Source organism: Megascapheus bottae, chromosome 3 (genome assembly GCF_031878675.1).
Source record: "Megascapheus bottae isolate mThoBot1 chromosome 3, mThoBot2.hap1, whole genome shotgun sequence".
Taxonomy (NCBI): Eukaryota; Metazoa; Chordata; class Mammalia; order Rodentia; family Geomyidae; genus Megascapheus; species Megascapheus bottae.
The window spans coordinates 35,051,310-35,065,196 of record NC_143511.1 but is presented as its reverse complement, the minus strand read 5'-3'; the positions used below and the strand labels follow the sequence as shown (position 1 = coordinate 35,065,196).

The 13,887-nt window shown below is 49.1% G+C and overlaps 1 protein-coding gene across 1 annotated transcript; it reads right to left on the bottom strand.

Moving 5' to 3' along the window:
• Window positions 1-9,189: 9,189 nt before the first annotated feature.
• LOC150065288 (serine/threonine-protein kinase PAK 1-like) lies at window positions 9,190-13,224 on the bottom strand. Its single transcript, XM_090329870.1, has 4 exons — window positions 13,023-13,224; window positions 12,428-12,523; window positions 10,759-10,952; window positions 9,190-10,499 (listed from the first exon to the last, which is right to left on the bottom strand). The coding sequence occupies exons 1-4, from the start codon at window positions 13,190-13,192 to the stop codon at window positions 9,460-9,462; spliced, it is 1,500 nt and encodes a 499-aa protein (XP_090185996.1). The 5' UTR covers window positions 13,193-13,224; the 3' UTR covers window positions 9,190-9,459.
• Between the last annotated feature and the right edge of the window lie 663 nt (window positions 13,225-13,887).

Sequence of the window (13,887 nt, the reverse complement as noted above, 5' to 3'; positions counted from 1 at the left end):
TATTACCAAATCAGATTCTTCTGATGAAGAAGGGATTCCAATGCTGGTCACCCCAGCTCCTCAGCAACATGAAGAAGAGGACCTGGATGATGATGTCATCGTGACAGAAGTGAGTTTTGTTCTACTTTCCCTGACAGCTCCAGAGCAGCTCTAAGATCTCTTTAACCTGCCTCTGTGACTGCTTGCCCTTCACAGAGATAAGTCATTGAGTCCAACCTGCCTGCAGCAATGAGTATAGCTAACAATCTCTTATTCTCTTCCCTCAAACTGAGGTGGGAACCTTTGCCCGCAGGGCAGGCAATGTCTTGCTCCTCACACAAAATGTGATTTAGAATTAGAGATGTGTACTGATTCATCAAAGATTTTCCATTCTATGACTAATTATCCTCCCTCAGTTAGAAGAGTGAGATATACCCTTATTCTATTCTTTTCAAAGGAGACATCCATTTCAGGTTTTGTAATTCATATGATTGTATTCTGCATAGAAATGGATGAGCAGGGGGCATGCCCCAGTGTGGGAGGACAGGTGATAGCACTTGCTCTTGTGTGGGTTCTTCATCAGGGGTGGCTGAGAAAAAGGCTGTGTTGTCACATGGGCAGCTCAGGCCATCCCCAGACTCTGTGTCCTGTCTTGACCAGCCACATCCAAACTGTCTTCATCTCCCCTGGACTCCTACCTGGACACATTGCTCCTGGTTTCTTCCTGGTTTTCTTGCCTGCCTCCATTTCTTCCTTGTCAGTGTTTGTAACTGGAAGGGAGATCTTAGGCCAAAGGTCAACCGTGGCCTGGTGTGGTGACTGGATAGGGAGCCTCCTCCTTGTCCATGCACAGGAAGCAGCTGGTGTGGGGACATGGGCCTCTTGCATGGAGGCAGTGACAGGGTAGCCTAGATGTCAAGCACACAGGAACAGAGCCAAGCTCCCTTTATACACTGTGTAGACTGCATTGGACACCTACTTCTCAAGAATGCTGTGCCTGAGAGCTTAGGGGCCACCCCTCTTTTTCAGCACTAATGAGTCTGAGAGATGTGTGTGCCTGTGCGTGCAGAGCAGAGATCATCCCCCTTCTGCTTCATTCATCGGCCAGGACACAAGCTGGGCCCACCCTTCTGAGCATCCACCCCTCCCTGCTTTACCACAAGCCCCACACTCATCATGAGCAATGAGGGCTCTCCCTGAGCCCATATCTAAGCCAGGAAACTGAGAGTCTGAGAAGTCCAGCGGAGGGTGCTGCCATCCCTGCCGGATGGAGGGTGTGGGTGCTGCCCTAACTTCAGTGACTTGTCCAGTTCCCTTGTCTCAGAAGGTGCCTCTGTTCACCAGTGGCCCACAGGGGCCAGCTGAAGGTCTAGGTTGATGCCATTGACTGGTGAGGCAGCTCAGGAAAATCTGCAGTGTGGCCTTCTTGGTCACATCCTCAGTCCCCAGGGCTGTGAGGCCTTCACAAGGCAGTCTTCTGGCTGGTGGGGCCTGGGTGAGTATGAGCAGGAGGACTTGGTGAACTTCAGACAGGCTGGCCTCGCAGGCCTGGAGCTGGCTTCCGGCCTGATGTTCATTCAACTCTTTGGGGAGGATCATTTTGTCAGGGAGAAGCCACAGTGAGCCATGGGTTTGGGACCTTCAACAGCCTCATGCTGTTCTCCTTGTTCACTCACCCTTCTCCAATTCAAGATTTCTCGAACCCCAAGCTCACAACAAGCTGTGCCTCTACTCCTGGCTCTTCTGCTCCCCAGTTAACCTCTGTCCACGACTGTCGTGTCATCTAAGTGTAGAGTGTACACTTGCCCACATTCTGGTTTCTTTTTCACATTTATTAGTCTCCACGGGCCTCTGATTTATTTTCTGGCAAGATGGGAACACGTGCCACAACACAGAAGAAAATTGCAAGAAGCAAATAATGGGTTCACACACCACGGGCAATCAATGCTCATCATTGAATCCAAGCACCCGTGTGGGTCTTGAGATCAAAGAAAAGACAAGTACATGGGCTGGGAGTTGGCCTAGTGGTAGAGTGCTTGCCTAGCATGCACGAAGACCCAGGTTCGATTCCTCAGTACCACATACATAGAAAAAAAAAAAGCTGGAAGTGGTGCTAAGGCTCAAGTAGTAGAGCTCTAGCCTTGAGAAAGTCCAAGGACAGTGCTCAGGCCCCGAACTCAAGCCCAGGAATGGCAAAAAAAAAAAATAAGACAACTGCACATCCACAACTACACAACTGACTCCATGTACATTTCCCTTGTTGCCGGGGCTAGGCCGCAGCAAACCAGGGTTCGCAGATTGGGATTCCTGAAATAGGGGCAAGTACTAGGGAAAATTAATAGAGAGACAAACAGATGGAGTTCGGGAGGACTACAGCCCAAGTCAGCAGTCCAAGAGGGCTGTGAGCTCCAGACTGCTGCCTAAGACTGTCCTGTTTATTTTAAGTTCTGACCTTAAATACTCTTCTTAAAACTAGGGAACTGCCAGAGGCTACATTCATACAAAATAGTAAACAAGTCACATATAGGATAAATGAGAAAGGATTAACATTGCTTAAAGTCATCCTGATAAAAACTGATTAACATTGCTTAAAGTTATCCTGATAAGAACTGATTGACATTGCTTAAAGTTATCCTGATAAAAGTTACTTCCTTGTGTATACAGTTGTGTAGGTCCAAGGTCAGGTCCAAGGTCATTGACCCCACAGTCGGTCCCCAACATCTCCCCTGTCTTTCTTTTAAAAAATGCAGACTTGCTTGTCTTAGGTTGGGTGAATCGCTGACTCTGCCTTACCCGTCATGGGGAACTTCTTCAGATCAAGCTGAAGGCCCTGTCTTAGGTTGGTCAGAGAGCATCCCCTCTTATCCTGTCCTTGACTGCGATTCCTCTCGTGGGGGGAGGGGGGAATTCATCCATCTGGGGCTTAGATCTGCGAGTTGTTCTATTGGTGACTGTTGAAGATGTGACCATTGGACGGGTACTGGCCATAGGCGTTGATTTGTTCCCAGCCATAGCTTCAGTTGTCACTTTACTTGGAGTAGAAACAACAGGAGTTGGCTTGATATTGGCTGTTGGTGGATCTGAAGTGCTGGCAATTCCTCATTCTTCAGAAGCTGCAGTAGTTTTCAACGTGATCTGTCTCTGCTGTTCTGGGACCTTACTAGTAGGTTCTTGAGGCTCTTTCCTCTGCTCTAAGTGCCTCCCTTGATGCTCTTGGAGTTCTCTCTCCAATCTGCTGATTCGACCTTCTTAATGGGACTTAAGAGCTGTTATACGAACAGCAAGTTCATTTTTTTTTGCTGATCTAATGTTCCCTTCTTTAAAACAATGCAATAATTCAAACCTAAATGATTTTCTTCATTAAACCTTGAATATGTTCACTCACTCATTCACACACATCCATACTCAAAGATTTTAAAGTGCACAAAATTAATATTGGCCATTCATTTTCCGGAAGTTTGTGTCAAGAGAGCTTTGCCAATTTTACTCTTGCAGGTGAGAACCAGGTTCAAAACAAAACTTTAGAAAAACCATAAGGATCCATATTTAAAACTGGTACCAATTTCAAAGACAAAACTGGACAAGAAAAAATATGTAACACGAACAAGAGAAAGAAACAGAGACTTTTACACTTAACACATAAACATGAATTCAGGTCTTTTCCCCATTACTGGATGCATTACTGGAGGGTTGGGGGTGAAGGTCCAGTGAGTCGCTCCTTGGATGACCAGTCACTCTCCAGAATCCGAACATAGCGTTCGGGCAGCCAGCGGGCATCATTTTCTTCCTGTGAAAAAACACATACATGCCCTCTACCCCAGGTTAGAACAGGATCTGGTCCGTGCCAAGCACCAGTTAGGGGATCCTTCCATTTTACTAAGGCAAAAGCACGCTGCTCTCTTTTTTTCCCAGAATCGCTGAGCAGCAGATAAATTATTTGAATCCAGATTCAAAAAATTTAAAACAAATAAAGCATGATTAAGTATATTCACAGGGGTAGCGGGATATGACTCTCCTTTCTGTATTTTAGCAATTTGATGTTTTAATAATCCATTAGCTCTCTCCACGATGCCTTGACCTTGAGGATTGTAAGGAATGCCTGTAATATGAGTGATATTATAAGAATGGCAGAAGGATTGAAATGCTCGGCCTGCATAGCCAGGGCCATTATCTGTTTTTATTTGCGAGGGAATCCCCATCACAGCAAAACATCCAATGCAGTGAGAAATACAATGTTTAGTAGCTTCCCCAGCAAGGGGGGTGGCCAGGATAAAATTAGAATAAGTATCTACAGTAACATGAACATATTTTAATCGGCCAAATGATGGAACATGTGTGACATCCATCTGCCAAATGTGATTAGAAAGCAGTCCTCGTGGATTTATACCTAAATGAGGAGCTGGTGAGAAGGGCACACAGTTGGAGCAGGTTTTAACTATTTGACGTGCCACTTGTCTAGGTAATTTAAACTGTCGGCGCAAGGCTCGGCTGTTTTGATGATGGATGGCATGTGACTGCTTAGCAAGTTCAACTTGAGTTAAATAAACTCTGGTGGCAGAATCAGTAACTGCGTTACCCTCACTTAAAGGGCCAGGAAGATTAGTGTGAGCTCGAACGAAGCCAAAAAAACAGGGGTGGTTGCGAGAACAAAACAAAGTTTGTACTTGGCGAAATTGGGTCTGGATATTGGAGTTAGTAGTTCCAATAAAGGGAACAGTTTCTATGACTTGAAGAGCACGAATTACATATTGACTGTCTGAGTATAAGTTAAAGGGCTCGTCTTGTAACAGGACGAGTGCTTGTAAAACAGCCTCTAATTCTATCTCTTGGGCGGAGGAAAAACCCGTAACCCAAGATTGAATTTTCCTATTAATGGTCAAAGCAGCCGTTCCATTGGAGGATCCATCTGTAAATACTAAAGCGGCAGAAGATAAAGGCAGGCGAGGCCCGTACTATGGAAGGAAATAGGAACTTATGACACGCAGCAAATTGGAGAAGTTTGTTAGACAGGTAGTGATGCAAAATTTTTCCCGTATAATTGGCCCAAGCAATGGCCCAAGAATCGCAATGGGCGAATAGCCAATCTTGTTGTTGTAAATTATATGGGACACAGATAAAATGAGGTTCCTGACCTAAATATTTACGGGAATCCACTCGGCACATATGTATCAGATTAGCTACCAATTCGTAGTAGGGGGTCAGCACTTTGCCGGGTGTTGATGGTAGATAAAGCCATAAATGTGGGCCATCCTGCCACAGTACAGCAGTTGGGGAGTGAGAAGTAGCTAAAATGTAAACTCCCCATGGTTTAGAGTAGTCACAATAGGTCACTTGTTGCTGGGAAATTGCCTTTTCTACGATTTGGATGACCCTCCTGGCGTCGGGATTTAAATTGCGCAAGGATGTAGGGTTGGTATCTCCTTTTAAGAGATCAAAGAGGGGTTTTAACTCTCCTGTGGACATCTTTAAATAAGGCCGAAGCCAATTTATATCTCCTAAAAATTGCTGAAAATCATGAAGAGTTCTTAAGTGTGAAGTTTTTAATTGTATTTTTTGGCTTTTAAAATAGTGTGGGCCTACTATATGGCCTAAATACGTAAAACGGGGGTGTTCCTGAACCTTTTCAGCTGCTATTATAAGGCCAAAGAGGCTCAGATCTTGCTTTAGTTGTCCAAAGGCTTGTCGTACGACGATAGGGTCAGAACAAGCCAACAAGATGCCATCCATATAATGAACAATATAAACAGAAGAGAATTTTTCACGGGTGGAAGAAATGGCTCTAGCTACAAAACTTTGACATAAAGTTGGGCTATTTGCCATGCCCTGTGGGAGCACAAGCCAATGATATCGCTTCATGGGTTCTTTAAAATTAACAGAGGGGACGCTGAAGGCAAAGCGCTTACAGTCTTGAGGTGCCAGGGGTATAGTATAGAAACAATCCTTCAAATCTATAATAATCTTATAAGTATCCTTTGGGATTGCCATGGGGGAAGGCAAGCCGGGCTGTAAGGCCCCCATCAGTTCCATAGATGCATTTACCTTTCTCAGATCCTGTAACAGCCTCCATTTACCTGACTTTTTCTTTATAACAAAAATTGGAGAATTCCATGGAGAGTTAGAAGGGGCCACATGCCCCAAGTCCAGCTGTTCCTGTACCAGCTGCTGTACTGCAATGATCTTTTCTAGAGAGAGAGGCCACTGTTCGACCCACACCGGTTCTTCAGAGAGCCAATTTATGGGATCAGCATGAGGGGCAGGACAAACAACAGCCTCCGTTAAAGAATACCCTAATCCTTGTCTCGTAGGGTGAGACTGGGGTTGGAGTGGCTCTGGCTCCCCCTGTGCTGCTCGGCCTAGTCCCCTAAAGGGGAGGAGGCCTTGATCAAGTAACTGCTTAGTGACCGCAGCACTAGGACTAAACATATACACTCCCATTTTTTCCATGATATCACGACCCCATAAATTAATTGGCAGATGATCCAGGACAAATGGCTGAAAATGACCAGAGTGCCCTTCCTTATCTCTCCAAACAAGGATCGCACTGCTCTGCTGCGGGTCAGTTGCTTGCCCAATCCCCTGTAAGGAAGTCATAGAGGTTGTCAGGGGCCATTGGGCTGGCCAATGCTTTTTAGATATTACAGACACATCCGCTCCTGTGTCTAATATTCCTTTAAAGGGTTTTTCTTGTATAAATATAGTCATCTCAGGCCTCTCTTGTTTTATGCTTTGTACTCAATAGATATCAGAGATCCAAATCCTCTCTGTCCGCATGGGGCAGAAGAATTAGCAGTCTCCCCGTGAGGTAAAGGCACAAGTATTAGTTGTGCTAATTTTTGACCGGCTGGGATCGATACCACGTGTTTCGGGGCAGAGGCCATAACTTTGATTTCTCCAGTAAAATCCTGGTCAATTTTGCCAGGTGTAATCTGTATTCCTTTAAGGGCTGAGCTACTTCGCCCTAACAGCAATCCAGCCACTCCCAGGGGAAGGGGACCGAAGACCCTCGTGGGGAGAGCTTGTGTCCCCATCTCTGGGGTCAATACTGAGCAGGTGGAGGAACAGAGGTCCAATCCTGCGCTGCCTGGGGTGGCACGGAAGAGGCTGCAGACTGATTTTGGGGGGTTGTTAGAAGATGTACTTGTGGCCGAGAAGAGGGAGGGACTGCCCCATGGTTTTGCGGGGCCAGAGGCTGGCCCCTTCTCCAGTTTCCCGAAAACGGGCGGCCATTGTGATTTGTTGCGGACTTGCAATCTTTAGCCCAGTGCTTCCCTTTACCACAGCGTGGACATGTGCCAGGTGATTTTTCTCTCTTTAACCTGCTCTGGCGTGGGCATTGTGTCATCCAATGTCCTACTTGACCACAAGAGAAGCAACTCCCCGGGGGACTAGCAACCCGAGAATGCCGCTGACCTCTATAGTTTAGAAATTCAGTAATAGTCTTTCCTTGAGGAGCGGCGGCTAAAGTAAGGCCTGGTACATGGGAGGGTCCAATACCAGCACACAGTGAAATAAAGTCCGTGATTCCTCCCTTATTCCTATGGGGTCTGATAGCCGCCTGACAGGCGGCGTTGGCATTTTCATAGGTTATGTGTCTAACTATAATCTTCCTTGCGTTCTCATCTTGTACTAGGCGGTCTGCAGTCTCCATTAATCGAGACAAAAATTCTAGACAAGGTTCATTCGGTCCCTGTTTAATTTCTACTAAATTTTTTGTACGATTGGAATTACGTAATCTTTTCCAAGCCTCTTTCGCTGCAGCATTTATTTGTAAATAGGCTTCCTTTGCATAACCCAATTGATCTTCGGTGTTTTTATAGGTTCCCTCTCCTACCTCTCCGACCTCATCCAAGCTGCCTTCATTTATCCTGGAGTCCTACCTGGACACATTGCTCTTGGTTCCTTCCTGGTTTTCTTTACTGCCTCCATTTCTTCCTTGGCTATGATTGTAACTCGAAGAGAGATCTTAGGCCGAAGCTCAACCGTGGCCTGATGTGGCCCTGCGTGCAGAGAGCCCCAAGCACTCAACTAGCCGTGCCTCTACTGCTGACTCTTCTGCTCCCCAGTTACCTGTGTCCACGGGTGTCCTATCAACTAACTCTAGAGTGTACTCAGCTCTTGCCCACATTCTGGTTTCTCTTTCACATTCAGTCGCCTCCCCAAGGCTCTGAGTTGGTTTCTGGCAAGAAGGGAACGCATGCCACTGTGACATAGGAAAAAATTTTGGGGGGTGGGGTTCAGGACTCCTCCCAGAATATCGTTGAGGGGCAAAAGGATATTATTAGGCAATTTTAAATAAGGCCTGAGCCATTGAATATCTACTAGAGGATTTGGAAATCATTAAGGGTATGGAGGCAGTCAACACGAAATTGAATGTGAGGTGTTAAATCTAATTCCTGTTGTAGATTTAAACCCAAATAGGTCAAGGGATCTTGTCACTGGACTTTTATCAGGAGTTACTTGCAAGCCAAGGTTAAGGAAGGCTTTAGAAAGTTCCACAAAACAATTCTGTAGATCTGGCCTGTCCTGAGCCACCAACAAAATATCATCAGGGTGTAGGGGAATTGTATAAAAGCAGTCTTTGAGATCAATGATCACTTTAGCCACATAAAAACAATTTCTTGCAAACACATTTGGTAAAGGCTATTTACGCTGTACATGGCCAAGCGCAAGCGTGCACTATTTATAGTTTCAAGCAGAAAATGTTCCTTATGTGACCACAATTGCAATCCTTACATGAAAATTCTTATAAAAACATGAATCTTCTTAATAAACAATCTCCAACTCTCTGCCAGTTAATCTTATTAATGGTTCCCTCCTTGGGGAACCAAGGATATAATTCTTCCCCATGATCAAAAAATGCCTTTAAATCTTTCCTTTTAATGCGAGTTCCTCGTGTCTTGAGGGCCTCTTAAACCTGAGATGAGCAATTCCTGTGACGATGATACCTGTGCCATGGCCAGTCACTTACCTTGCGCCGTCTTCACTGCTCAGCGTTGACCGAAACTGATGTCTTGGGTGGGTAGCTCCGAGCCGGTCACACAATCACTTGGATCCAAGTTTTCCTGGAAGACAGCGTTCCTCAGCCTCGCTGGCTCCCGGGCCCCACGTTGGGCGGCATTTGTCCCATCCAGCGGGACGTCGACTAGGGCCAAGAACCTAGAGGGAGGAATGAAAGGGACAGGAGACACGAAGAAGGCAGCAAGACAAGCCTCCTGATTAAGCCGCAGATTTTATTTTTCACACAGGGGTTTATATGCCTCTTCAGGAGAGGCAGGAGGGGGTGGGGTATAGGAACTGCTTGGGGTAGGGGGTCGGGTAGTAGGATGTTTGCTCGGGGTAGAGGCCAGGTGGTAGGATGTTTGCACATCAACGCAAGCAGGCACGTGTTGCTACGTGACGTAATCCCAAGATGCAGGCGCGTTCTTACACTAAGAATTCAGGGCGTGGGAGAATGTCCCCGACCCTGGGGTGGGCAGCATCTTAGGGCTTGTTCTTGGTTGCCTCCCTTGCTGCAGCAATCAATGGAATGAGGCAGGAGAGGGGCTTGGCAACCTCGAGGAATGGATGCTGCAGGAGCTCTTTAGCTGAGCCTCTCTTTTCCACATCCATCTCCAGACAGCGGTTTAAAAAGTCCCGGAAGATAGCCGACACCTTCTCTGGGTTCTGAAGTTCCGGAGTGCCACTGGTGGCAATGAGGCACAAGGCCCTCAGAGGGTTTTCATTGAAGTATGGGGGCTCTCCTTCCATCATTTCAATAGCCACGATGCCCAGGGACCAGATGTCAACCTCGGGTCCATAGGGCTTTCTTGTTACCACCTCGGGTGCCATCCAATATGGCGTTCCCACCATGGTGCTCCTTTTGCTCTGTTCTGGAGTTATCTGTGCACAGAATCCAAAATCGGTTAACTTGACAGAGCCATCCTTTCCCAACAGTATATTGTCGCTCTTGATGTCTCTGTGAATGACTTGATTCGAATGTAGGAACTCTAGGGCCTGCAGACACTCACGGCACACAGCAGCAATCTGTCCTTCATCCATACAGATTTTTGTTACCACATCTGACAAGGGACCTCCAGCCAAGTATTCCATGACAACCCATAGCTCATCTCCTACAAGGTAATTGTCCAAGTAGTTTGCAATATTTGGGTTCTTGTTTTCCCTCATGACCAGGATCTCATTAATAACCAGCCCTTTCTCCGGATGCTGCTGCAGATTCATCTGCTTAATGGCCACCTCCTGTCCTGTGGCTACATCCATGGCGGTATACACAGTTCCCAAAGCACCGTGTCCAATCTTCTCAAAGCGCGTATACTTCTTCTTAGGATCACCCACACTCACTATGCTCCGTAATTTCTCTAAGATCTCCTCATCAGACATGTTGGGTTTCTTCTGCTGCTTCTCAATATGCCGGGTCAATGGATCTGGTGGAGTGGTGGTATTCTCAGTAGGTGAAATGGGAGATGTAGCCACGTCCCGAGTTGGAGTGACAGGAAGTGGTTCAGTCACAGCTCCTGCTGGAGCTGCAGGACAGGACGACACAAGAGCTTCTCCGTGCCTGCTTGCTTGGGACTCTTGGAGAAGCGCCACCACCCCCTCCTCCCTGAGCTTTGCCCGCCTGGGAACTTCCACCTAGCCTATTGCTCAAGCAGCCAGCACCCACGCTAGGCTTCAGGCTTCTCTTGCTCCCAGCCCATGGCTACTTCCGGAGTCTCCACCACCCAGTGGTGCCCTGCGACCTCCACCCCTTCCCAGGCTGTGGGTCAGTCCCAGGCTGCGCACCCATAGCCTCTGCCTGGCTGGGCTCCCGGATCCCCAACTGTGCGAGCATGTGGGAGACCCGGCGCTCCAGGTCAGAGCCACACATGTAGAGCCTCAGGTGTGCGCGCAGGCGCTGCAGGCAGGCATGCTGCGATGGTGCCAAGAAGTCCTGCGGGTGGTAGTCCAGCCAGGTGCTCAGGAGGCAGGAGATGGCCCTGGAGGCGAATGGGTGGGAAGCAGAGTGTGAATGAAGGCCAGCCCCTCCTGGGGTCATCCTCACACCCCTGTGATGTTGGCTGCCCTTTCAGAGAGCAGCACATCCCAACAGGGGCACCTTTGAGCTGTGCCACCCCTGGCCAGCCAACCTAAGCTAGGCTGGCAGAGAAACTCCAAGGAGGGATCCAAGACCAAATGCTGGGAGCAGTTCTGGCCCCTTCTGTTGGGGCCTAGCCTCCATCCCTGAAGCCTGATTCTGGCTCAGCCGCAATTAAAGGGCTTTGTCTAGGCATTTGGTCCTTTGCATACCTCTCTTAAGGCATCTCTGTGTACGTGACTCCATTGAACCCCCCGCAGTTTCGCGGGTCTCACAGCAGCTCAAGTCTCGAGAGCTTTCCTGCACCTGTCCTGCCCAGTACCTGACAGCCCCACCCAGACCCTTAGTGGTAGCACAGAGGCCCTCTTTCTATTGGGTAGCTTCCCAGTGCCCACCTTCTCCTACCCTAACAGTATATAACTAATTGTCTGACGCAATAAAGAGAGGAGAGCATCAGAGAGCATCAGAGATCAGCAGAGATCAGCAGAGATCAGCAGAGAGATCTGAAGCGCTTTCATGGTTAACACTGCTTCTGACTCAGCGTGGTTCTTTCTTCCCCGGTGATTGGGGGAGGGCTGGGTCTTCGACACTTACCATCTCGCTCGGCTCCCGGGGGACTACAGGCTGGCCCTGTGTGTCCCTCCCCATTCCCGTGTTGCTGCCCCGGAGAGGAGCAACACCCTTCTGCTCTTTCCAGTGCCTTCCTCCTCTCCCCCCTGGGCCACTCTCTCCATGCTAGACTCCAAGATGGCTTGCTATCCGGCCTGATATGTAGAGGGGTGTGACACACATCCTCAGGCGCTCTGCTGCCTCATTTCCTAGCATGCTCACCAGGGCTGTCTGCCTTCCAGAACACCCTTGAGCGTGGTGCTGAGCTCTCCCTCACACCTAGCAGCATGTCAGGCCCACTGACCAAGCAAAGATGTGTCTTGGCCTTTTGTGGAGCTCAAGGTGAGTTGAGCAAACCTGCTTGGTAAGGTGTGTGGGGAGCATGCCTTCTCGTGGGGCTCAGCCGTGGACCCAGCCTCTAGTGGTCCTCATATGAGTAGCCCTTGCCTGGGGTTTTCCCTCTGCTGCCGAGGATGCCCAGATCCCATGACTCCCTTGATAATCATAGGTGTTCAGAGCTGCTGATTGGGCCGTGTCTCACTCACAGCCCCAACTCCAACACACACACACACACAGAGGAGTGTGTGCGAGTGCGCCCACGCACATGCGCAGACCTTCACACTCGAAATCAAGCACACACTCGCAACCATGCAGACACACATAAAGATGAGCACGAGAGTAACACACACATACACACAAACACACACCCATGGATTTTTCTCCAATGTGGAGCATGCCCTAGCTGGAGATCGAATCCCACTCACTCACTTGTAGAGCTTGTTTCCAGGGATGACATCCTCGCTGGAATGCGGGAGGATGTCAGTCTGTCCAGAGGAGCCCATGGGGGCTTCCAAACTCCTGAACCTGTTGAGGATTTGAAGCATCACTGGCTAGCCCAGGTCAGCCAGTCCATGTCTGCCCTTCTTGTACCACCAAGCACATTGCCTGCATATTGGCCCTCCATGAGCACTACTTCCCATTGGTGCCATGCATGAGGACAGTAGCCCCTGGGTGATGAGCTTAGGAGTACAGTGCCTTGGCACTTGCCCCAGCCAGCCCTGCTCTGTCTCTATCTAGGTGGACGAGGTCATGCAGAGAAAACGGGTTGCCTTCTTGTTGAAGAGAGACAGTGCTTTGTTGGAGGTCTCAGAGATACATAGCCCGAGAGGAGAGCCTGCGGGCCTAGACAGGACAGTGCAGCATGTGTGCCTGTGCCAGTGTAGCCGAGGACTTCCCTGCTTTGATCCCCAGGCAGTGGCAAGTGCCAAAGAGGAAGTCTGTGTGAGCAGCCCACGTTGCAGGCTCCACTGCCAAGGCTTCCACTGCAGCTCAGGAATCCTGTGCTATTGGAATTGGCACTCACCTTGTAAACAGCAGGTCCAGGACCTGAAGGGTGTCTGCACACCTTCTGTAGCTGTTGAAGAAGGTGTGGATGAAGGTGGAGTTGTCGAGCAGCTGGGCAAGCACCAGGTGGTCCACCTGCTCCTGCAGTGTGCCTGCCGTGGGGAACTCTGACCCGCAGGCATCGGGCATGCCTGGGGACAAGTCCCCTTCAGTCTGGAGGAGAACCACACAGGGACAGTTCAAGTGCCATGTGCAACACTACAGGAACATTCATGGACACACACAAATAACTGCAAACATTTGACCACTCACAGCAACACACACAGGGACACTCACAGGGACACACCCCCACACACACCCCTGCCCCCCCTCCACACACGTGGGAAGGAAAAGTGGTGATGCACAGGGAGATGAGGGTGGAAGGCGTCCTAGCCATTTCCTGCCCTGGTCTGTCCCATGTTACCCTAGAATTCCTCCGGAAAAATCTCCAGAGGCGTTGGTGGCGGAGGCCAGGGCGCACAAAGCATGGACACAGGCGCCCCAGGAACCCTCTCCGCCCATCACTCAGGCCTGAGCCTCGACCACTTTGCCAGCAACAACGAAACATCTTTGCAATGGACACGATCCACACAAGTGCACTCTCCGAGGCTTGTGTGGACTGTGAATTCCTGGGAGGACCCCGGGGTTCTGAGTCCTCTGAGCCATTGTGATGTCACCTCTGCACAGCTCTTCCCTTGAGCCCTTGATTATGACCCAAGCTTTGCAAGGTGCCCTGTTCAGGCCTTTTTCTGCCTTGCCCAGGCCGACCACTGGCCATTGTGACCCAAAGCCCCTGGACCAGTGGCCCCTCATAGAGCTAGGTCAGAGGCTCTGGCTAAAGGGGA